Consider the following 25479-nt stretch of genomic DNA (forward strand, 5'->3'; position numbering starts at 1 on the left):
GGGGGAAATGGGAGATAAAATTGAAATTCCTAAGATTGTAAATAACCTGGAGTCAGAAGTTTAAACTTGATGAAGAAGGGAAAAGAGGCATCATCATAAATTTTTGAAACTTGAAATTTCACAATTAAAGTGGTATTTAAGAAAGGAAAATCTGGGCCAGGTGTGGTGGCTCACGCCTGTAATCCCAACACTTTGGGAGGCTGAGGCGAGCAGATGATCTGAGGTCAGGAGTTCGAGACCAGGCTTGCCAACATGCCGAAACCCCATCCCTATTAAAAATACAAAAATTAGCTGGGCGCGGTGGCAAGCACCTGTAGTCCCAGCTCCGCGGGAGGCTGAGGCAGGAGAATCACTTGAACCAGGGAGGCAGAGGTTGCAGTGAGCCAAGATTGTGCCATTGCACTCCAGCCTGGGAGACAGAGCAAGACTCCATCTCAAAAAAAAAAAGAAAAAAGAAAAAGAAAGAAAAATATGGTTTCCATTTGTGAGATAAAGCATAGAAACCATAGTAAGACTCTACCACAGTTATTAAATGAGTCGTTTCATCCAGAGTGATTGCAATGGCAAATGAAACTAAGTGGTGGATGAATATTAGATATTTCAAAGGATGTGTCAAAACAATGGACAGAAATTAATGATTGCTTGTCTGTAGGAAATGAAGAAGAGACACACGGCAAAGGTGATATCCATGTTTTCAACCTGGGAAGCAGGAATAATGCTGCCATTGAGGTTGTAGTGTATAGAATCTTAGATGGAGAAGAATGATGACTGCAGGTTCATTTGAGTCTGAGAGAGAAGTATTCAGTAAGGAGTAAGAAATTAGGGCAGGAGCTCCTGTGGGATGGGAGGGTCAGACCTGAGGTGTGCATTAGGAACACCGGAAATTGCCAGGACCTGAGGAAAGGATGATTCAATCCATGAGGCAAGGGGAAGATCACTTAGTCATCTAGCAAACTTATATTAAGCACTTACTGTGTGTCAAGTATTTTTTATAAGTACTGGGAATACAAAGAAAAATAAGATAAGGCACCTGCCTTCAGAAACTTTATCCTGAGTCATGAAGACGAGGGGTGTTTAATAATGCTTAATGAAGAAGGGTCAGAGACAACAGGGACAGATAAAGGACCTTTGGATTTGTTGGTGAAAAGGACCCTTCACCATCTATTAGGTTGTTGCAAAGGGAATTGCGGTTTTTGCCATTACTTTTAATTTGTCATTACTTTTAATGGCAAAAAACGCAATTCCCTTTGCAACAACCTAATAGAAAGCATTTTCAATAGAGAAATCAGATTGAATGGGGGAACATTTGATGATGAAATGAACACAAGATCAATAATGCCTTTATTCCCAGAACCTTTTTTTTGTTTTCACTCTCTTGGCAATTATTCAGCTTCTTGGCCATCTTCATTTTAATTAATTTGTATTATGATAATAATGTTCTGATATTTCAATTCAGATTTTAAATAATATTAAAGCCAAGTTAAACTTTAGTCACACACCACATTCATGTTTCTAAAAATATTAAGAATATCTAATAACTTATACCATATTTGTATGTATCTTGCCATTCAGATTCAAATGAGTAATATAAATGGATATGACAAATGCATTTTGAAATGATAAACCTTTGCAAGAGCCAATAGAATCTATTTAATAATCAGCACTGGGAGAGAGGATAATGAGAAGGAAAAAATAAAAGACCACTATTTATGGTGGTGGCAAGAATTCAGGCCTTACCATCTTTCCTCGTGCCTGTGACAGTCTAAGATGGATCCAGAAATGACTCAGATATTTGGACTCTTTCCACCTCCTCCATCTATTCCTTGAGGAAGGGAGAGATTGGGAGATGAACCTCTAGGGATGGGTCAGACAAATGCTTTGTCTATTACTAATCTGTAATAACATGGTTGCATTGACAAATATCTCTTTTTGTTTTATTCATAAAAGGACAGCAATGTATGATTGCTGAGGTTTCTCTGAGGAGCATTGTTCCATGCACTACACCTCTATGAAGTACCCCCGATTAGCTGATCCCCTTTGTCACCCAGAAATTTCTCATACCTTTTGGAATGAATGAGCTGGATAATGTTAGAATATGAATGCTGCTGTGATCAGTATCTTCACCTAGTGGGCTGGTCAGGGAACTAGAAAGTTAGACATCTATGAGTCTTTCACCATTGGTTGAAGACACTTGCCAGTCACAGTTGTTTACATATAATAAATATAAATATTCTTCTATTTGATTAGTATAGTTTGGGGCAGCTCTGTTTCTCTGTGTATTTCAACATCTGGGGATTAGGAATCATCACTGCCCGTTTACTGTATGCAAGAATGAGCTATTACTGCTTTTAAAGTCCTACCTAGAAATATATGTTCAGGTGTATTGAATGAAGCTTTCCAATAAGTACCACACCCAACTCACACTTCTATCCTGATCTATCTGTTGAGCAGACATTCTTGCACAAACAGAGTCTGTGGATGGAGTTGTCAAGAATCATGAAAAAAATAGAAATATTTAGTGAGGTCTATTAGCTCTGTAAATATAAAGCCACTTGTAATGAACATGAACATCAAAGTGTACAGATCACCAGAAGCTCTGACAGTGTTGTTCCAGGTTTGAGATCTTGGCTGTATTAACAGAAAGAGTAGGAAAAGATGACAAAATTTATTCTTCCTTTGTCACTCTTTTAATGTCAAATCTAAAAATGCTACTGGTTTGAGGTCCTAAATTTTGGAGAAAGAACAGATTAGGCTTTTGAGAAAGAGTCAGCTCTGCAAATGAGCAGTCTCTTCATTTGGAGCCATAACATATGAGGCGGTCCTTAAAAATGCAGATCATGCAGTGCTTGGGTAGATGGGTCACCACGCGAGGCTGACACACGGGGGAGGGAAGGGGCAGAAGAGGTTCTGTAAGCATAACATTGCTTTCTAAATTGTTTTTCTGGTAGCTTTGACCCCTGACGTCATCCATCCTCTGAACTGCTCTACTCAATTCCACATGACCAAACTATTCTTTTTCTTTCTTCCTTCCTTCCTTCCTTTCTTTTTTTTCTTTTCTTTCTTTCTTCTTTCTCTTTCTTTCTTTCGTCTTTCTCTCTCTCTCTTTTCTTTTTTTTTGACAGAGTTTTGTTCTTGTCACCCAGGCTGGAGTGCAGTGGTGCAGTCTCGGCTCATTGCAACCTCTGCCTCCCAGGTTCAAGCAATTCTCCTGCCTCAGCCTCACAAGTAGCTGGGATTACACGTGCCTGCCACCACGCCTGACTAATTTTTTTGTATTTTTAGTAGAGATGGGTTTTCATCATGTTGGCCAGGTTGGTCTTGAACTCCTGACCTCAAGTGATCTGCCCGCCTCGGCCTCCCAAAATGCTGGGATACAGGCGTGAGCCACTGCACCCAGCTGCATTGTTTTTCTTTTCCTTCCTCTTGTTTTCTTCCCCTTGGCTCTCAAAGTCCTAGACCACCAGACAACCAGAGGAAAGCACATGGTAAGGAGTAGGATAAGGGCTGGTTGTGCAGCAAAAGTATTTCCTTTTTCTCCAGCCTTAGCCTCAGTCATAGGTATATAATTTCTTATTTATCCCAAAAGGAAAACATCACTTGATAATAGTCTTTGTAATTGAATACTTGTTTATGATCACCTTTCTTATAGGTATCTCTAAAGGAGAGGAGCCAAAAATATTGAGACCCCCAAGACGACCCCGGAAACCCAAAACATTAAATAACCCTGAAGACTCCACATACTATTATCTACTACATGTAAGTGGCTCACTCTTACTATCAGATGGGAGCCATCACATCTACTAATGGCCAGTGTGAAAACTGTGGCTAGATTAGGCCAGGCACAAAGGAAGGCCTGGCAGGAAAGAGAGGCCTTAGTCTCCTCTTCAGTCCCCTCGCTGGCTGGGGATCTGGGCACTTTGATCTCTTCCAGCCCTTCTTCCTCACATTCCAGCCTCTCCCATAGTAGTACCTACCACATCCTCCTTGAAACTTTCTCTGCTAGTCCATTAATATGAACTGATATGAAAATATCAACTCAGAAAGAGAAACCCATCATAGCAGGAGCTCTCTAGAGAGGGGCCCTGGTGTAAATGGGTGGGTTTTGGTGAAACTAGAAGAAAACGAAAGAAGGGGAGAAACAGGCATTTATTAAGCATCTTTCAAATTCCAGGCCTAGAATAAGGCTCGTTCACATCCACTGTGATAGCTAATCCTGGAAATATCCCTGAACGTATTATCCATATCTCTCAGATCAGGATTCCAAGACACAGATAAGCATGCCTTAGCTGCCAGGCCATTCATTTTATTGAGGTCTTCTGACCCCACAGCTCCTGCTCACTAACAGCATGAGGACTCTTTGGCATCGCCCCTGATAGCCTGACCTTCTTCTCATGTTCCTGTTCTCCATGAATGCCACTGTCATCCATATGGTCTCCTAAACCAAGAACCTGGGAGTCATTCTGGCTTTTGTCCTCTCTCTCATACCTGTGATCCATCAGTGGCTCTAAAGTGTGACTTCTACCTGCAAAAGCTTATTCCAACTCATTTCCCCCACTAACCTCACAGCAACTTCCATATTTCAGACCATCATCATTTCCCACTCTGGAGTATTTCAGGTACCACATAACTGTCTTAACTGCATCCTCTCCAGCCTGCCCCTGAAAATGTCTTTAAACCGTACCTCTGAGCATGCTCCTCCCTTAATTGTTCCTTTAATGGCTCAGCAACTCCTTCAGGATGAGGTCCTAATTCCTTCCAAGGCCTTCTTCCTGCGACCCATGACTGCTCTTCAGCCTCTTTTCTTGCCCTCTTCTTGTCCTTGAGCCATAGTGAACTGCTTGAAACTCTGCTGGTGAGCTGCATTCTCTCATGCTCCTGAGGCCTTTCGCACCCACTGGCCGGTCCCTCCATTTGCAATATTTATTCACTCTTCCGCTCCGCACTGCCACAGTGAGAAAGCAGCACTCCCCTATGCCCTGGAGAACCCAGAGGATGTGTCGAAACCCAGAGAATCAGTTGGAAATAAGTCTCCCACCTCGCAGGCAGAAAATGAAGCTCACATTTGACCTCCAAGTTAGCCAGTCTTCTCTAGTTCTTTCCCTTCTCTCTAGTGATTTATTTTCAGTTTCCACAGAGGGTTGCCTGTGGAAACCCATTCTCTTCCCCACTCATTTCCTTTAGACAATCCCATTAGCTACTACGACCTCAGTGACTGCTGATTTCTGAGTCTTTATCGCTGGCTTAGCTCTCTCTGTAGCTCCAGCCTCAAATATCAAACTACCTAATGTTCGTTTTGCATATTCTACATGGATATGTACAAGCATCCATGTATACATATATAGAGACACATACACACACATACACATCCATACATGGGTGCACACACTCACAGCTTTGTTGAGATATAAATCTCATGCCATACAATTCACCCACCTTAATATACATTAAATGGTTTTTAGTACAATAATTTAATCACAATCAATTTACAACATTTTCATCACCTTAAAAAGAGCCCCATTAGAAGTCACTTCCCACTCCCACCCCCCTGCCCCAAGCCCTAGGCAATCACCAATCTAGTTTTCTGTTTCTGTAGATTTGCCTATTCTGGACATTTCCTATAAATAGAATCACACAATATGTGGTCTTTTATGAATACTCAACTAATTTTACAAGCCAGTAATCTGACTATTACCTTGACTTCTCCCTTGTTCTCATCTTCCATATTCAAAAATCTAAATCCAAATATCTCGAGTTTCTATTTCTCTCCATGCTCTGTGCTAATACCCTCTTCCAGGCCAGAGTGTCTTGTCAGTATTTCTGAGTCACTCCTCTTACTGGTCCCTTGGTCTTGTTTTTCCCCTTCTAATTCATATATTTTCCACACTGTAGCCACAGCTGTATTTCTAAAATTAATATCCAATTATACTATCCTCCCATTGATGGAACTTTTCTGTTACTTCCCACTGTCCTAAGATATGAAGGCCTGTCAAAATCTGGGCCCTGCTCACCCTGTCCAGCCTCCGTGCTTGATATTCATTCATTCACCCCTCCAAACTCTCCACTCCAGCCCTTCCTCCCCAGTAACCTGCACTCTCCACTTCAAATTGTCCACAAACATTTGTCCTTGGACATGCCCTTTTCTCAGCCTAAAACCACATCCTCTTTCTCTTCTCATCTTTCATGATCAAAACACCCTCAGCCTAGATGTCTTTTTCTTCAGGAAACCTTCTTGTCACTCCCAAATCCCAAGAGAGCTCTTCCTATATCCTCCCTAAGAAGCCCATACTTCCCTTTTATGACACTTTATCATGCCAAAGAGGGATTGGTGTGGCTTCCACGAGGTCAAGGAGTTTGCCTATTGCATTCAACCTGACACATAGCAGGCATGCAATAAACATGTGTTGTACAAATAAGAGCAATGAAATAAAAGAATGAAAAGCAAATAGGAGTAAATTGAGAAAAATCTAAAATTCCAGATACCTGCCTTTGACAGTCACTTTATAGGAAGCCGATTAAGAAATGAAATTGATTTTTTTCTGTGCTGCTCAAATAATTTAAAAAGCAGCAAATACTCTGACATTTGTTTATGCAGTTAAATAGAACAGCAGAAACAAGATCAGAAATTACCAAACATTCCCTATTAACCCTGAGTTTATGTAGTAAATGATACTCAATGGTCTTTATTAAGTGCAACTGAAATGACAAGTGACTGTGATGGCTTCAACAGCAGATACTGTTCCCAGTATGAGAAATTGTAAAAGACCTTAACAGAAGTGAAACATGTATTACTAACAACCAGTGAGAACTGTGGAGCAAATTCTTAGCCTCATAAATGAGTTCCATCCCCAAGAAGCTTACTTTGTCATCACACTGTTATTTTTAAGTGACTATATTTCCATACATCCTAAGTTATTAGGGAATAGGATCCTTTTTTATAACTCTGACTTTGAAATCTATGGCTTCAATGAAAAATAAAACAGAAAAGGAGTATGTTATTATAAGTGAAAAGATACCATGTGTTCCTATTTCTCTGGCCCTTCCCAGGATTTGAGGCATTACACATAGTGAAAAGTGTGGCTGTAATGAGGTCCCACTCCCTTTAACCACCAAACACTTTCTGTAACTTTAAATGGTTTTCATGAAAGTCTTTCTAAAATATACTGTCTATTTTAAACCCTTTCTTGATGACCCAGGGTCACTTCAGTGAATGAAAATGTTTTTTTATTTTTTTAATGTTTTATTTTTCATTTTTATGGATACATACTAGTTGTACATATTTATGGAATACATGTGGTATTTCAATACAAGCATACAATGTGTAACGATCAAACAGGGTAACTGGAGTATCCATCATCTCAAGCATTTATTTCTTTGTGTTAGGGACATCCCAATTCCACCGTTTTAGTTATTTTGAAATATACAATACATTATTGTGAACTTTTATTGTAGCACTATTCAAAATGTTTGTACTTGATTCATGTTACTGAAACACCAGGAGTTTGGCTGAGGTCCGGCTGCGTGCCGCACAGAAAGCCAATCACTGAACGGAATATTGCCAAAGAAGAAGGCCTTAATCAGGTGCTGCAGCCCAAGAGCTGCGAGCTCAGTCTCAAATCCATCTCCCTTACTGACTAACGCCAGGGATTTATATAGCAGAGAGGAAATGTAACAACGTTTAAGAAAACAAGAACTGGGGAGGGGCAAGGAAGCAATCATGGTGAATGAGTGCAGTGTTGTGGTGAGTTTCAGTTCTTTTTTTGAGGAGCCTAAAGGTTATTTCCTGAGGAAGGAACTCAGATAAAACAAATAAAAGTTTCAAGCTTTAAGACCAGAAGGGTTAGTTTCTATGTTTATCAAAAAGAACAGTCTATGGGGCTATTGGTTTGGTTTCATTTGGATCTATACTTCCCAGAGAGGATCCCTGACTCCCGTGGCTAAGGCAGCACCCAATCTCTCTGTCTATCACTGGCCTGCTTCATTTTTCTCCAGTGAATTTTGCATTTTTTTGTTGTTACTGTCTCACTTTGTTGCCCAGGCTGGAATGCAGTGGCCTGATCTCAGCTCACTGCAACCTCTGCCTCCCGGGTTCAAGCGATTCTCCTGCCTTAGCCTCCCAAGTAGCTGGGATTACAGGCAGCCACTGTCTTGCCCCCCTAAATTTTTGTATTTTTAGTAAAGCCGGGATTTCACCATGTTGGCCAGGCTGGTCTCGACCTCCTGACCTCAGGTGATCTGCCCGCCTCGGCCTCCCAAAGTGCTGGAATTACAAGCGTGAGCCACCACACCCAGCCCTCTTAATTGCATTTATAAATATTTATTTATCTACTTATCTCCTGTGTAACTTCCCCCTCTAAACTAGAAGCTCTATGGAGGCCTTTGCTCACTGTTAACAGCCATTGTCCTGAGAACACTGTGCAGCTAACATTAAATAATAGACCCCTGTAGTACAGTACTCTCAGGGGCTGTTGAGTTGTAGAAAATTATTTCCTTTACATTTGCCCAACACAAACATCTCTGCTTTCAGTTGTTTGGCTATTTTTATAGTTTTTTGGTTTTTTTTTTTCTCCTTGGATGTCACTTCTTACAATGGTGATTCTGGCGGCCTTAACATCAGTATTGCCTCTTTCCTATGACTTGATGCTCTTTATCTCTTACGTCCAGGAAATGCTGCTGCTGTGTCCAAAATAAGAGTGAGCCAAGCCGCAGAAGCGTGCCTGTGGTGGAGAGCATTAGTGGAGTGCGCATGGGCTGTTGTACTGCCTGAGCTAACACTCAAAGCCGTGCAGCATCAGCAAAAATGACTCAGGGCCAAGGTTCCTCAAAAAAACGAGTAATCGAACACAATCTTATCAGAGATCCCTTCCAATTTTATTATTCTTTCCAGTACTTTCCCTGAACTACAGCAGTAGCTAGTTTGGCCACTGCAAAGTCTTTTTCTTCCTGACTTCAACGTTTTAGCTCCTTCTTCATCCATCTTAATAAAGAAATCGGTAGTGTATTACCAAAAGGAAAGTAAGATTGTGCTCACTATGGTGTAATGGATATGAATTTTAACGTTTTTGTCATAAAACATATTTCTTTATGACGGGTGGGGCTGGAGGGGGAGTGCAATGTTCCTGATTAAGGAACAGGTTCTTCAAAGTCTTCAGAGCTAAGACACTACTCTTTTAAAGGCCTCCTCAAGAAACACCCAAGCCAGAAAATCTACGTGAGTCTTGTTTGTCTCCTCTTTCTTTCTTTTCTCTACACTGGTTCTATAAGAAACTGCCATGGGACATTTGCTTCTTTATTTTCATTTCAAATTTCAAGTTTTTAATTTGTAATTTCAAAACTATAATTGAAAACATTGTACATCTTAGCAAAAAACGTCCCCGCTATAAAGTCCGTGTAATAAATTTCTTATAAAGTCCTCACCTTTGAGGAGTGGTATGCTTCCCTTTTCATGACAAAGGGTAGGGGTTATTGCATCATGCTCCCCTTTTAGCCCCAGCTGTTAGGAAACTAAGAGACAAATGTAAGCCTCCATCTTAATGCACCTACTTCCTTTGCCTCCTTTGTTTCTCATTTACAATTTCTACTTTATTACTTTGATTGTATAACGATTCTATTATGAGCCATCTTAAATAATTTTTGGAAAAATATATTATTGACTCACATTTCATGAGAATATTCTAACACAAGTCCACATGTAGTGGCTCACACCTGTAATCCCAGCACTTGCAGAGGCCGAGGTGGGTGGATCACTTGAGCTTAGGAGTTTGAGACCAGCCTGGGGAACATAGCGAAACCTTGTCACCACAAAAAATACAAAAATTACCCGGGCGTGATGGGTCATGACTATAGTCCCAGCTACAAGGATGGCTAAGGTGGGAGGATCACTTAAGCCCAGGAGGCAGAAGTTGCAGTGAGCCGAGATTGCACTGCTGCACTCCAGCCTGGGTCACAGAGTGAGATCCTGTCTCAAAAAAAAAAAAAAGAAAGAAAGAAAGAATATTCTAACACAGGCAAGAGTGAAAGAAGTCTGGACAATATGTCCTCTTCTAGGAATTCCTGTAACTGAAAACCAACTTATATACACGATATCTCAGAGGGAAGTGCTGATCTAGTATAAATAGGATCCTCACCAGCCTGAGAATTCAAGGGCAGAACATTATTTGAATCTTGGTTGTATAAAGGGGCATCCCTGTCATTCAACGTACTGCCATCACTTAAACATAACTATGAACTATAGACAATTGTTACTTAGAACAAAGGGGCTTTTTTTCAGGGAATGGATGAAGGAGGCAGGACCTCTGTAGGAAATTACTACCGAAGTGATGTTAAAACAGCAACAACCACCACAACAAACACCACCCAAATCCCAGAGATCATTAACTGAACTGCTAGTGGCCTCTGTTCCTATGTGGGCAATGTAATTTATTTGTAAGCACCTCTTAGCCTAGGGCATTGGATCAAGAATGTGAAGTGATAGGAAATGGGAGAACAGGAATGTAATTGATATCCTGCCCTTACATTATTTCCTGAATGGTCTCCTCCCAGACTTGATGCAAGGAAGCACTCACTTCTACCTCATCCACCTGTTAAAATGCCAACCAATAAGAATAGAAGAAACCATGAACTGTTCCACTCATCTACTATTTTAGAGTACAACAAATGATAAATCCTGAAAAAAAAAATGACTTACTATGTCTCTAAAAATACTGGGGGAAACCCTCAGTATTTATAAATCGTTATTAATTGCCATTTTTGTTATACAACACTTTTGTGGTGCCAGCCAACTTGATACCTGCTATAGGGTTTCCACAATTATAATATCTTCAGTTTGTTCAAGGTGAGTATGGTGTCTACTTTCTCAGCCTAAAAGACAAATATGCTGTGGCAGCATGTAAATATATGAGCTCAAATATATTGAAGTAGCACACACATAAAAATGCATTACTAATGCTACAGTGCAAAAGATAGTACTGGTTTGTATATAACGTGAAACTTATATACAAAGGACCATTTTGTTAATGTTCAAATTGAAGTATCAGTTAAAATATATCTAATTATTTCCATACTTGCATATCTTAATTTGTTCTGACCTTGATACATAAAGTCCTCAACTATGAAAACATTGTACAAATGAAAACATATATCATCTGTGCTGCTACGTTTATGTCATACATGGGCTCCTATAGGTTTATGAAGTCACAATTCCATTCTTTTTGCGGACTGTTGCACCTGCCCTCCATAATCACCCATCTGTTTTACCTGCAGACAAAGAAGCAAGACATTCAAAGCAGCTTAATTAACCTGCTTCCATCGCAACTGCATTTGTAGTAGAGAAATGGGCTTCCCAGAAATTTTACAGTTGCTCCCGTTTGTAGTAAATAGATCTTATGTAACCTTGTCTATATTGATCACTGTGTGGGAAATACATTTTTCATATGGAATGCAAAGATTCATTTCAGTTTAGGTGTGGTAAAAAATAACCAGAAATTTATAATTAATAAAACTTGAGTAATTATATTTCTTTAAGTTTTTAAAATATTGTATCTACTTGCTTATTTCTAACTTAATCTTTTAAAAGTAAATGTATTTACATATTAAGATTATAGTAATATATCAATTATATTAAGATCATAATAGTATATAGGTCTTTTGAATTCTTCTTTCCTTTAGAAGTCAATCCAAGAAGACAAACGAAGACCAAGGAAAGACAGGTAATTATTACTTCTCGATTTCAATCAGTCATCTTATTCAAACAAAAATCCATGTGTCCAAATTATAATTTAAAGTCACCTATTTTAGGCCGGGTGAGGTGGCTCACGCCTGTAATTCCAGCACTTTGGGAGGTCGAGACAGGTGGATCACGAGGTCAGGAGATCGAGACCATCCTGGCCAACACAGTGAAACCCGTCTCTACTAAAAATACAAAAAAAAAAAAAAAAAATTGCCAGGCGTAGTGGCGGGCACCCCTAGTCCCAGCTACTCCAGAGGCTGAGGCAGGAGAATGGCGTGAACCCGGGAGGCGGAGCTTGCAGTGAGCCGAGATCGCGCCACTGCACTCCAGCCGGGGCGACTGAGGGAGACTCTGTCTTTAAAAAATAAATAAATATATATATATATATATCTCTCTATATATATATCTCACCTATTTTATATGGATAAATTTGGAAAGTAATGTGCACTCAATACATTTACGTTACAAATATGTGATTTATATATAATTTATAAGATCCTGCCTATTGGAAATCTGTTGAGCCAGCATAGCACTAAGAACTTAAATATGTTTTAAATGAATTGTACCCTCCCAATAATTTACTTTTCTTGTTCCATGGAATGGTTTTGCTTGGGCAATTTGAACATGCCTGTATTCATGAATTTTCTTTCCCCAAACTCCTTTTTGCTTTTTCTCCTTCTACACATGCTAAATCTTGCTGCTTGTAATTTTTATGGATTTGTTAAGAAGATAAGGTTCATGTTACCTGCAAATATAGCACACTTAAATTCACATTATTCTCCTTTTCTTATATTTCCCACTGATATTTTACTCTTTTAATACTATATCACTGTTTTAATCAATGTTCACGTCAACCAATTTCCAGACAGTGAGTGCCAGGAACAAACAAGAGTGTTTCTATTCAGCGTGAGTGAACACAGTTCTTCATTTCTGAATCAGTGACATCCTGAAAGTCCTTTTTAAATTAGTATCTGTAATTTGAAAAGTGTGTTTTCCTGGAAACACTGTAGCACCTGGAGGTTTTCCAGTTCTACTTATTTACCTCTTAGGAAGTCCTGTCAGACTACAGATACTGAGCACCATAGGAACCAGACTGTGCCCTGAGTAGAACCAAGAATTAACATGGGCAAGGTTGCACCCTTATGTGTATGTCACGTGTGGGTGTTAAAATCTAGCACAGAAATTAATCCACTAAAGAACAAAGAATAGAGAGAGGACAGAATGTTACTCATGAAGGAGGTAAATTAAGATCATATGTGTATCAATGTACTGAGGGCTGATAAAATTTGAAAATGCTGAGTGTTAGTACACAAAGGTGAGCTTTTCTGATAATGGCCTAAAGGACAGTAGTGACCGCTGATCTAGACTGGCCAAACCGAAACACTGCAATTACTGGCTGTTGTAGTAACCACTAGTTTGGTGCCAAGTTCAGTGCAATAGAACCAGGAAAATGTGCTCCCACAGCTAATGTTCTATTCAAGGTAAGATATGAAAGTTTTTCTTTTTACTTATGGGATATACTGTTTTTCCCACATTTCAAGACCTTCCATTTCTACTGACATGTGTATGTTACTCCTAAATTATAGTAAATAAAAGAAAAAACAAGTATCCTATAAGTTTAAGTGAATAGAAAATTAGATTGATGCAATGGTGTGTTTATGTGTTCATTTACAGTCAGGGAAAATTATTAGATTTGGAAGATTTCTATTATAAGGAATTTTTGCCCAGTCGTTCTGGACCAAAGGAACATAGCCCTAGTTTAAGAGAACGAAGACCACAGCAAGAACTCCAGAATCAATGTATTAAGGCTAATGAAAGGTAAACAGCTAAACTTTAAAGTACAGCATTTACAGTTTTATACTTACAATTTCATTTCTTAAGATATTTCACTTTATATATAGATGAATGACAAAGCACTCTTACTGAATATTGCATCTTTTGAGTGATATAGTGTTTAAAAGTAAATCATGTACAGTGTTATGGTAGGGTAATCAGACACCTCCATTTTCCTAGCAAAAACTGAGTTTATACCTGTTTTCTTGATGTAATTATTAACAAAAACTCCTGTTATTTAATAAAAGTACTTCAGTTTGGATGATAAATTATTATATGGTCATCTAATTGTAAGTAATATATCATATCCAAAATCTATATTCGAGCTCAACCAATGTAATTTTAATTACTCATTGGTTTCTTAATTATGCTTGTTAATTTCTCAGAATCAATGATGTCAGACCCAAAAACATTTGAGAGAAAGATTCATAGAAAAATGCATATTTTGGCTTGAATTCTCACCTTGCCACCAACTTTCTGACATTAAGTAAATTATTTTGTAGCTTATTTCATACTTTGGGAATTTTTTTCTCCTTCCTCCCAAAATATGTGTGGAGCTTTGAGATCAGGGTACATAATAAAACAAACATGGCATATGAAAAATGGGAGTAATGACGGAAAACAAAAAGCTGTTCATCCAGAATTCTAAATGAATATCCTGTGAGCCTAGGGTCCTCAGAACCCTCACCCATTTTACAGCGTGACATGGTGGTTAAGAAAAGAAGTTTTAGAGTCACATGGTCTTAGGTTTGGTTCCTGATCCTGCTGCTTAGTTGTTGAATGACCTTGCTCATGTTGGCTGACCTCTTTAAGCTTCATTTCCATATCTGCAAAAGAATTTCCACCTGAACTATGATATTTGCCCTTTGCCTCCAAAAGATGTGCTCTTCCATCTTGGGATCCAGAACTGTAACATGTCGGAGCTTAGAGATGTTCTAGTTTAACCGCAGAGCTCTGTACAGAAGAACACCAAATGCCAGAAAGATTAAGTGATTTGCCCAAGCTCACACATTGAGTTAGTGAACTAAAATCCCAGATGTTCACTCCATGACCATTTGCTTTTCACTGACTTACCTGCTTCCCATTTTAAAAGCTCACTCTGCCCCTTCTCCAATGTATCCTTCCCCTTCCCCGCACCGGCAGACACACGTCTGCTATGAAAGCATTCTATCCCTGCAATACTCCTGATGTAGACTAAGTGATGTCTATGGCTGTGTGTTTAGTATCCACTGGAATAAATGCTAGCAGCTAGCATTGTTGACTGCCTCTTTGTGCTAGGCACTATGCTATTGTCTCATTTAATCCTCACAGCAACCACATAAGGCAGTTACTGCCCCATTTTATAGATGAGGAGGCTAAGTCTACAAAGTTCAGTGACTGCAAAGAGTCACCTAGATGATAAGTTCATGGAGCCAGAATTTGAACACGGGGCTTTCTAAGTTTAGAGTTGACGGCCTTAACCATTACTCAGTATTTCCATCCTATGCAAAAGATCATGCTGGGCATTTGAAGAAGGGGTGGATAGAATAGTGCATAAGATGTGATCCTTACATCCAAGAGCTTAATGCTAGAGGAAAAGTATACTGATATAACAAAACTGAACAAGGTAACTCAGATAAGGTTTTTTTTCTAAACTAAGGAAGATTACAGAGACAAAACAGCCTTGACAGTATTCTGAATTTAAAATAGAAAACAAAAACCAAACAGCAGAATACTGCTGTTGAAACAACTGGAGAAATTTGAGACTAAACTACATGTCAGAAGATGTCAGAACACAAAGAATATCGTTTTGTATATATACACGCACCAAGTATTGGCATTGCCCAAGAAAGACGGGGTAAGTCTGGGAGTAAGAGACAACAGCAATGGTGAATTGAGTGCCTTGTGATTTTTTTAATTGACAAATAAAACGTGTATAAACTTATGGTATAGAACACGTTTTAAGATATGTGTACATTGTGGAATGGCTCGATCATGCTAATTAAGATATGAATTACCTCACTTAGCTATCTTTTTTATGGTGAAAACACTTAAAATCTACCCTCAGCAGTTTTCAAGTATACATTATTATTAACTATAGTCACCATGTTGTACAACAGATCCCTTGAATTCATTCCTCCTGTCTAACTGACATTTTGTATCCTCTGACTGATCTATCCCCAGTCACCCGACCAGTCCTCTGGTAAACACTATTCTACTCACTGATCTGTGTGCTTGTCTTTTTTTCTTGGTTTCCACATATAAGTGAGATCACGCTATATTTGTCTTTCTGCACCTGACTTCTTTCACCTAGCACTCTGTCCTCCAGGTTCATTCATGTTACAAATGGCAGGATTTCCTTCTTTTCTAAGGTGGAAGTGTGTTCCATTGTGTACATATACCACATGTTCATTATCCATTCATCCATTGATGGACTCTTAAGTTGATTCCATATCTTGACTCTTGTGAATAATGTTGCAATGAACAGCTGAGTGCAGATCTTTTTTTTTTTTTTTTTTTGAGTGAGTCTTGCTCTGTCATCCAGGCTGGAGTACAGTGGTGCAATCTTGGTTCACTGCAACCTCTGCCTCCCAGGTTCAAGCAATTCTTCTGCCTCAGCCTCCTGAGTAGCTGGGATTACAGGCACGTGCCACCATGCCCGGCTAATTTTTATATTTTTGGTAGAGACACGGTTTCACCAGGTTGGCCAGGCTGGTCTCGAACTCCTGACCTCAATTGATCCACCCGCCTCGGCCTCCCACAGTGCTAGGATTACAGGCGTGAGCCACAGCACCCAGCCCAGATCTCTTTTTAACATACGGATTTCATTTCCTTTGGATATATGCCCAGAAGTAGGATCATATTTTTTTTTATTTTCTTATTTATTTATGTATTTATTTTGAGACACAGTCTCGCTCTGTCACCCAGGCTGAAGTTCAATGGCATGATCTCAGCTCACTGCAACCTCCACCTCCCAGATTCAAGTGATTCTCCTGCCTCAGCTTCCCAAGTACCTGGGATTACAGGTGCCTGCCACCACAGCCATCTAATTTTTGTATTTTTAGTAGAGATGGGGTTTCGCCATGTTGGCCAGGCTGGTCTCAAATTCCTGACCTTGGGTGATCTGCCCACCTTGGCCTCCCAAAGTGCTGAGATTACAGGTATGAGCCACCGTGCCCAGCCTGTTTTTAATTTTTTGAGGAACTGCCATACTCTTTTCCATAGTGGCTGTACTAATTGACATTCCCACCAATGATGTGCAAGAGTTTCCCTTTTCTCCCCACCTTTGCCGACATTTGTAATCTTTCATCTTTTTTATAGTAACCATCCTAACAGGTGTGAGATGATATCTCATTGTGTTTGTAATTTGCATTTCCCCTATGATTAGTGATATTGAGCATTTTTTCATATACGTGTTGACCATTTCTCAGTCTGCTTTTCAGAAATGTTTATTTGGGTCTTTTGCCCATTATTTAATTGGGTTATTTGAGGGTTGTTTTCTGTTTGGGTTTTTTTTTTTTTCTAAGTTGTATCAGTTGCTTCTATATTTTGGATATAACCACTTTTTAGATATATAGTTTGCAAATATTTTCTCACATTTAAATGATTGTTTCTTCATTCTGTTGAATGTTTCCTCTGCTGTGCAGAAGCTTTTTTGTTTGATATAATCCCATTTGTCTATTTTTTGCTTTTGTGGCTAGTGCTTTTGAGATCATAGTCATTGCCCAGACGAATGCCATGGAGCTTTTCCCTTATAATTTGTTTCTTTTCTTTTCTCTTTTTAGGCAGCATCACATGAGCTAGCCCCTATATTTTCTTCTAGTAGTTTTGCAGTTTCATGTCTTATGTTTGAGTCTTTAATCCATTTGGGATTGATTTTTGTGTGTGAGATTGCTTTTTGTAAGTGAGATAACAATCTAATTTCATTCGTCTGCATGTGGACATGCAGTTTTTCCAACACCATTTATTGAAGAGACTGTCCTTTCCTCATTGTGTGTTTCTGGCATCTTTGTTGAAAATCAAATGATTGTAAATGTTGGATTTATTTCTGGGCTCTCTATTCTGTTCCATTGGTCTATGCATCTGTTCTTATGCCAGTACCATGCTGTTTTACTTACTATAGCTTTTTAATACAGTTTGAAATCAGGTAGTGTGATGTCTCCCAGATTTCTTCTTTTTGCTCAAGATAGCTTTGACTATTTGGGGTCTTCTGTGGTTCTATATAAATTTTAGGATTGATTTTCCTATATTTGTGAAGACTGTCATTGGAATTTTGATAGAGATTCCATTGAATCTGTAGATTGCTTTGAGTAGTATGAGCATTTTACCAATATTAATTATTCTGATCTATGAACAGGGAATATCTTTCCACTTATTTGTGTCATCTGCAGTTTCATTCATCAGTGTTTTATACTTTTCAGTGTATAGGTATTTTACCTCCTTGGTTAAATTTATTCCTAAGTATTTTTTGTAGCTACTGTGAGATTGTTTTCTTGATTTTTTTTTTGTTGTTGTTGTTGATAGTTCATTGTTCTCATGGACTAAATGAATAAAAGCTGATGGCAGGCAATCAGTGATGAGAGAATGGCACTAGAGAAAAAGAGGACAACAAGAGGCTGACATCTGCTTGTCTCCTCTGAAGATGGGACCTAGTGGGGTCTCTGTTGGGCAGTGGTGAGAGATGTGGGGTGTTTAGGGCATAAGCAGGTTTTAATTATGGCAAAAAGATCAATGGAGGATGAAAAGGGGAAAATAAGATGGAACACAAGTGCCTCATTTAAGAGACAGGAGAATTGTGAAAGAAGCATGAACAAAAAAAGAGGCAAAAGGATACAAGGAGGAAAGCATAAGATTTGAGACCTATAGACCTGGGTTTGAATCTGCACTCCATTTCTTACTAGCCATAGCAACTAGGATCAGTCTGTTTTCTCATCTGCAAATTGAGAATAACAAGAATCTAAGGCCTTGCAGAGTTTTCCTTAGAATTAGAAATAATGTGTGTGATATACCTGGAAGATAGTTGACATTTAATATTCTTACAACAGAAATAAGCTGAATAGGTATGAAAATTCAAGTTAGTAACTCAAAAGAGGATGATCTGCTCCTTCAATACCCATCATGATGCTACTTGACCTTCCCTGTCAAGTATCCACTGGGCTCAGGGTGTCCTGAAAGACCTTGCCAAAGGTCTTTTTCTTTTTCTTTGCCTTTTAATTCCCTATTCAGAATGGACCAGGATAAAAGCATATTCCATCTGCAGGCCACATTCTAGACCTCTCCTTTCATCATTATTTTCATTCATTTGCATATATTTCCAATGGCCTTGCCCTCTCTCCTTCAATTATATTCAACTGGTAAACTCCAATGCTGAGTAAAATCAGAACAATTTAATCCCACTTAAAATTATGACCACACCTTAGGCAGGCCCTTAGTTACTTTGCAATATTACATTTCCCTAAACATCCTTTATGCCACTTTCCCAGTCCATTCTTTCAAACTTCCTCCTCTCTCCTCAAACCCTCCAAACTTCCTGGCTCTCAGCTGACAACCTTCTTTTATAACAGTAGCAGATAACAGACACATGCTGAATCTATCCTACCACTTACCCATCTACTTCCCTCAGGATATTATGGATGACCTTTCCACCCTCCTAGCTAAAGTGAAACCTTCCCTTTGTGCACTAAATTCAAGTCCTATCACTGACTCAAGGGCATTGTCCTGCAATTGTCCCCTCTGTCTTCTGCACCTTGAATGTTTGTTCTCTTTACCAAATAATTTCTGGCAATTAGTGAACATGATGCATTCAGATCCATCATAAAATACACCCTTGACCCAATCCCCCCTTTACAACCACCCACTTTTTCTGCTCTTCAGTATAGTAAATAAATAAAACCTGAAAGAGTAATGATACTACCTCCTGCACATTCTTTCTTCCTATTATTTTGAGCCGCTCCACTCAGGTTTCCTCTCCCAGCATGACACTGAAATTGCCTCTGCCAAGGTCAACAGTGACCTCCGTTTTGCCATGCTTGGTGATTTTACACCTATGTTACTCATTTTTTCTTTAAGTACTTCATTCATTGGCCTTCAGGACAGCACTTCTCTTGGTTTGCCTCTTGCCTTACTGGCTGCTATTTCTCATTCTCCCTGCTGACTTTTCTCATTTCACTGATCTCTCAATAATGGAGTGTCCCAGTCCTTTGCTTTATCAACATGCACTCTCATGACCTTAAATATTGTCTGTGTACTTAAAATTCCTGGCCTGGCACTGTGGGTCATGCTTGTCATCCCAGCACTTTGGAAGGCTAAGACAGGAGGATCACTTGAGCCCAGAAGTTCAAGACCAGCCTGGATAGCATTAGTGGGATCCTGTCTCTACAAAAACATAAAAACAAAATAGTATCCAGGCGTAGTGGCTCCCGCCTGTAGTCCCAGCTACTCAGGAAGCTGAGGCTGGAGGATCAGTTGAGCTTTGGAGGTTGAGACTGCAAGTGAGGCTGTTATTGTACCACTTCACTTTAGCCTGGGTGACAGAGTGAGAGAGAGAGAGAGAAGGGAGGAAGGGAAGGAAGGAAGGAAGGAAAAAAGGAAGGAAGGAAGGAAGGAATGAAGGAAGGAAGGAAGGAAATTGTCTTTGTACTTAAAATTTGTGAACTGAAATATCTAGCCTTGCCGTGACTCATATATTTGATATCCTCTTGAATATCTAATAAATATCTCTAACTTAGCATAACCAAAACTAAAATCTTTATCCCACTGCAAAACTTATGCTTCTCTGCAGTATTCGCCATCTTATTAAATGACAGTATCCTTCCAGTTGTTTAAGCCAAAAGCCTTGGGGACATTCTTGGTTCTTCTCTGTCACACCCCAATTTAATCCATCAGTGAGCCAACCCTTTCCGTTCTACTTCCAAGTATGACCAGAATCTGGCCAGTTCTCACCTCCTCCTCCACAAGCCTAGTGTAAGCCACTATCAGTCTTGCTTGGATTACTACAGAATCTCTTAACAGGCCTTCCTGCTTTCATCCTGGCAGACAGATCCTGTTATGCGTGATTCCTCTGCACAGAACCCTTCAGTGTTTATCTCACTGTAAGTAGAAGTCAAGTCCTTGAGGTGGTCCCAAATTATCTGAACACTAAATTATCTGAACACTCTATCCTCATTCCTCCTTCTCCAATCTCTTGCTATTTCCCCCTCTTGCTTACTCTTTTCAAGCCACAGTGGTCTCCTTGCTGTTCCTTGAACACAATGTGTATACCCTAGTCTTGCGGCCTTTACGTTGCTTGAGCTATCCTCCTGGAAGTACTGCCCTTCCCCACGAGATCTGCATGGCTTACTCACTCTCTTCCTTCAGGTCTCTCTTCATATATCACCTTATCAGAGAGGCCTTTCCAACCACCCTGTATGAAATTGCCTGTACACATACACATGCACACACACACACCACTTTTTCCCCATTACCCAGCTTTACTTTTCTGTGCAGCACCTCTTACCACCTGGTGTTTTCAAGTTGTCCGTGGGTCTCTCCTGCACTAGACTATAAACTCCATGACAGCAAGGACTCCTGCTCACCCATCACTTACACTGGTGGCCGGTGCTTAGCAGGTGCTCAGTGAATGAATGAATGAGTGAGGAGTGAATGAATCTATGTAGTTGCATTTTTAGGGTATACCCCACTTCCCAGACAAACTGCAGAATCTAAAGGTAAACACTGGCAGGGGTTGCTTGCTGGTTCAGAAACTTAGCCCAGCAACCTCATTCAAAACACTGAAACACTGAAAAAGCCGACAGGGTCCGTAGCTCTTGGTGCCACTACCAGAGCAGTTGGTCAGATTTTGAGCGAGCATTTTTTAAAGAAACATCTGAGCAGTTTTAAAATGGAAAATATTGAGTGTCTATTTAGGCAATTTGAGTTTTTCTGTTTGACCAAAGTGTGTTAAAATTAAGGTATTAAAATAAATATTTGTTTTTTGGTTGTGAATTATTGCAATCCAAACTCACCTTTCCAAACTGCACCTTCTGAAGCTTTACTTAGCACGTATCTAAACACCATCACCAGGCTCCACCAGCCCCTCTGCTCCTCAGCTTAGAGGAGTTTTGAAAACTTGCTGAGAATTATCGCAGATACGTTTGGCCATTATCCAGTCATTTCAATTGTGCCTTTCCTAAACGTCCGCGGTTGGCGGAACGTGAGAGGAAGGGGACCCGCCTAACTCGGGGTAGGTGGGGACGCGCTGCTCAATGTGGTGCGGTTGACACTCGGGCCCTGGGTTTCGCTTGCAGGTGCTGGGCGGCGGAGAGCCCCAAGGAGGAGGAGGAAGAGGAGAAGAAGGAGGAGGAGAGAGGGGCAGCAGCCAACCCCTACGACTTCAGGAGGCTCCTGCGCAAAACCTCCCAGCGCCGGCGCCTAGTCCAGCAGTCCTAACCGCGCAAGGAGGCAGACACCGCCGTCGGAAGGCGCTTGAGCCTGCAGGGCAGCAGAGGCCGAGCAGGCACTCGGGCTGGCACCAGCAGGCACTGAAGCTGCGGCCCTGATCTCCGCAGAGGCTGCCTGCTGCGCTCGGCCCTCAAGTGCCCGGGCTGGCCTTCCGTGCCCCGAAAGAAGAGACCTGGGAGCCCTCGGAAAACCTCCCCCGACGCCTTCTGGCCGAACTCCCGCACCCTCCTTTCTCACCAGCCCGCCAGTTGCGGCATTCCTGAATCGATCTCTTTGTTCTTTTTTTTTTTTTTTTTTTTTTTTTTTTAACTCCTGTGGCCTCCACTGCGTCTGGGATCTCGCCAACCTCTCTCTCATTTGGGGTGACTTCACAGATGTTTTTCTTGGAAACGGCTTTTCTTAGCCAACAGAACACATGCTAGCGGTTGAATCTTAAGAGAAAAAAGCCCGGGAGGGGTGGGGAGAATTTCGAAGATGTACTTCATCTCAAACTTGCTCTTTCTCTTCCTTTGGTTACTAAGGTTGCTAAATAAAGGAAGTGCCTTGGAAAACCCGTGGTTTGCGTGACTGATCCCTCATTTTCCCCTCTGGGGCTTCTGCTATAAGGCTGTGCTGGTGACGGTGCCCAAGGAGGGGAGTTGAGGTGCCTTCATCAGCGAACTCCCAGCACCACCCAGCCACTTCAGACAAACACAATCTAAGCTAAAACCCCTTGCCACACAAACGCAGAGGCCTCCAATCTCTAAATCCCCAGCACACCACACGTGCTTGCCTGCACGATGCCTTCCCAATCTGTGTGGCTGTCTTTGGCCCCATCTATAAAGATGCTGGTGCCGCCACTGGGTGGAACTGTCAGATTTCAGGTTCTCCCAGTCTGCAGATTTGGGGCCATCTTTGCTACTCCCACTCTGTGTGTATTTAAAATGGGGGAGGCTAGTGGGTGGACAGAAGTTTGCATTACTGGGTTGACTGCACCTTATTCTAAAACCTGGTTTAAGCTGTTTTATGAAACTGACATTCCCATCTAAGCAACCTGGAGAGGGTGAGGACAGGTGATGAGGTTGTTGCATGGAATCAGAAGGGTTCTGACCAGGATGGGGCTTTTGTGTGTAGGTGCCCTTGGCTCCTGCACCCACAGGCCGGAGTCAAGATTCTGGGGAAATATTCAAGGAGTGAGTGAGGGCACGTGCAGGGGGCTCAGAAGGTTTGTTGTACCGCTGGTCCACAGGGCATCTCTCCAACTCAAAGAGTTGGCACCAAAAGGTCCCCAGAGACAACTCTTCATTTTACAGTTGCAATGTGGCCAAGGGGAAACCTGCAGCTATGGCAGGGCAGAGTCCAAGTGCACTCCAGGCCTTCTTGTTCCCTGGATTAGCAGCACAGCCTCACTGGGTTTGCGACTGAAAAGTAAGGAGTGACCCTCAGCTGTGTGAATACACTGAGCAGCCTTATGGCCAGTACCCAGGAAACCAGCACAGCAGGTCACCAGAGAAGGGCTGGGAGGGGCAGGGCTGTCTAAAACCCAAAGTGGCCTAGCCCCCTTCCACCTCTAGCCACCTGTCCACTTGCCTCCAGAAGGCCTGGGTTTGTGGTGAGGGCGGAGCAGGGGCCAGGGGTAAGGAGCAGTAAGCTGAGCTCAGCTTTTCTGTCTGGCTTCCTTCTAGGCTTCCTTCTGGGGTGGCCCCTGCAGACAAGAGCCCTGGCACTCAGCCCCTTCTATTACTTCTATTGGTGTAGGGAGAATTTAGGGAGGGAGGCAACAGACTCCCTCCCTGAATTTTCCCTGCACCAATGTTTTAAGTGAGAATAGAGAAGAGAATGGCAAAGGCTTGGTGAATGCTTGGTTGCAGTGTTTTTGTGTTCTTCTGTGGTTCTTTGTTTCCTCTCCTTTTCTTTCCATCTTCCCTTCTTTCTCTGTCCTTTGACACTTAAGCATGGGAAGGACAGAGGAAAATGTGTGCCAGACACTCTTCTTTGGGTGAGCCTGAGATGCATCCTAGTAAACCACAGACACCTAAGGAAACTGTCCCTACAAGCCGGAGGATTGGGTCTGTCTCCCTCATCTGAGGAAGGGCTTTCCAAATCTTTCCCCCAGCACTGGCCGCCTTCCCTTCCCGTTCACTGGCTGCCTCCTTTGTGAACTAATGACTGTAATTATTACCTCCCAGAGCTCTTTTGTTATCTCCAAGCCCAAGGGAGAGGGGGAATGGGCTCTTTAGTGAAATGAAAGTCATTACAAAGCAAATTACCGTCTAGGGAGGGACAGCCTTCAGCAAAGACAAATCAGATCCCCGTCTGCATCTGAAGTAGGGTGCGTTTAAATAAAAAATGTAAATACCACCATTAGATCGAAAGTACTCCAGAGCTGTGAGATTTAATGGAGTTTAAACGGTAGCACTTGAAGCCATTGCTTTACCAAAAAGAAAAAAAAAATCAGTTAAATTCGGGTGTTTTCATCTGTTTCTTCTTTGGGGGTTTTGTGTGTTTTAAACGCTTATTTTTAAGAACCTTTATGTTTTCAATCACTCATCCATAGTAGAAAGTTCTGCAACCCTAGACTGCTGGCTTGAAGCAAAACCTTTGCAGGACTTGATATGGATTTCAACAAAGAACCAGCCTCTGCGAGGCTGGAGAGAGCTGCAGAGCTGCCATGCCTGAAGTGCAGATGGCTGAACCGCAAGTCTTTAGGTTTCCGGAGTTGTTATCGTGGTGACCTGGAGTGTCAGAGCCAAGAGAGCGAAAAGGAGGAGCCAAATTGAGCCCTGAGTTTTCGACCACCCAGGTTCCCACAGCCTGGTCCGGACTTCTCCACCTAGCGCGCTCAGCTCCAGCCTTCGGCAGGACCCTATCAGGGCCCCACTGGTTCCCTGCTCTCATCCTGGTGACTGGACCCAGCTGCCATAGTGTGGATCCCATGACTCCTCAGGGAACCCCTGGACTCAGGCGCGCCAGAAGACAGCGCTTTGTGGAGAGAATTGACCAGGGACAGTTGTGCTCCAGGATAGAGGACTTGGGCCTGTATGCGTCCAACATGTGCCCCAGGATGTCCCTTCTAAGCGAGGGTCGAGAGGTGCTCGCCCAGACGGGATCCCCCGGTCTCTGTTTTGGTAGCAGCTTTAGTAGCTGGTTCAGGAGGTCAGAGAAAGAAAACGGCTTGTGAACACAATGGAAATGACAGGCGCTCTGGCCAGGCGCGGGGAAGGCAGCCGCCTCGGGAAGCCGACCTCAGTCAGCCCTTTCCCTTCTCTCACTCCCTCCCTCTCCCCCAGAGCCCCGGAGATGCGAGGTGCACTTGAAGTTCATCTCCACTGCCAGGAGAATGCAGCGTAAACCGTCAAAGGGCTCCCAATCCTCAGGGCGTCCTCCCTGTCTGTAACAGCTTTTTGTAGAAAGGAAATCATCGAAAAAGATTCTGACTTTCTCGTCCTTTCTTATTAGAAAAAGAGAAAACTCTTACTAATACGCCTCAGAGAGAGCCAATCTCGCGCTCCCGGGCGCTGCCG

General features: G+C 41.6%; 1 protein-coding gene across 1 annotated transcript in view; it reads left to right on the forward strand.

Moving 5' to 3' along the window:
* MYO3A (myosin IIIA) overlaps window positions 1-22533 on the forward strand; it is a 266360-nt gene extending 243827 nt beyond the window's left edge. Inside the window, exons 32-35 of the mRNA XM_050804485.1 lie at window positions 3650-3756; window positions 11665-11705; window positions 13400-13543; window positions 21823-22533. Of these exons, the coding sequence (XP_050660442.1) occupies window positions 3650-3756; window positions 11665-11705; window positions 13400-13543; window positions 21823-21964 (434 nt within the window). The 3' untranslated portion in view covers window positions 21965-22533. The remainder of the gene's footprint in view (window positions 1-3649; window positions 3757-11664; window positions 11706-13399; window positions 13544-21822) is intronic.
* Window positions 22534-25479: the final 2946 nt, after the last annotated feature.

This window comes from Macaca thibetana, chromosome 9, assembly GCF_024542745.1.
Source record: "Macaca thibetana thibetana isolate TM-01 chromosome 9, ASM2454274v1, whole genome shotgun sequence".
In the NCBI taxonomy this organism is placed as follows: Eukaryota; Metazoa; Chordata; class Mammalia; order Primates; family Cercopithecidae; genus Macaca; species Macaca thibetana.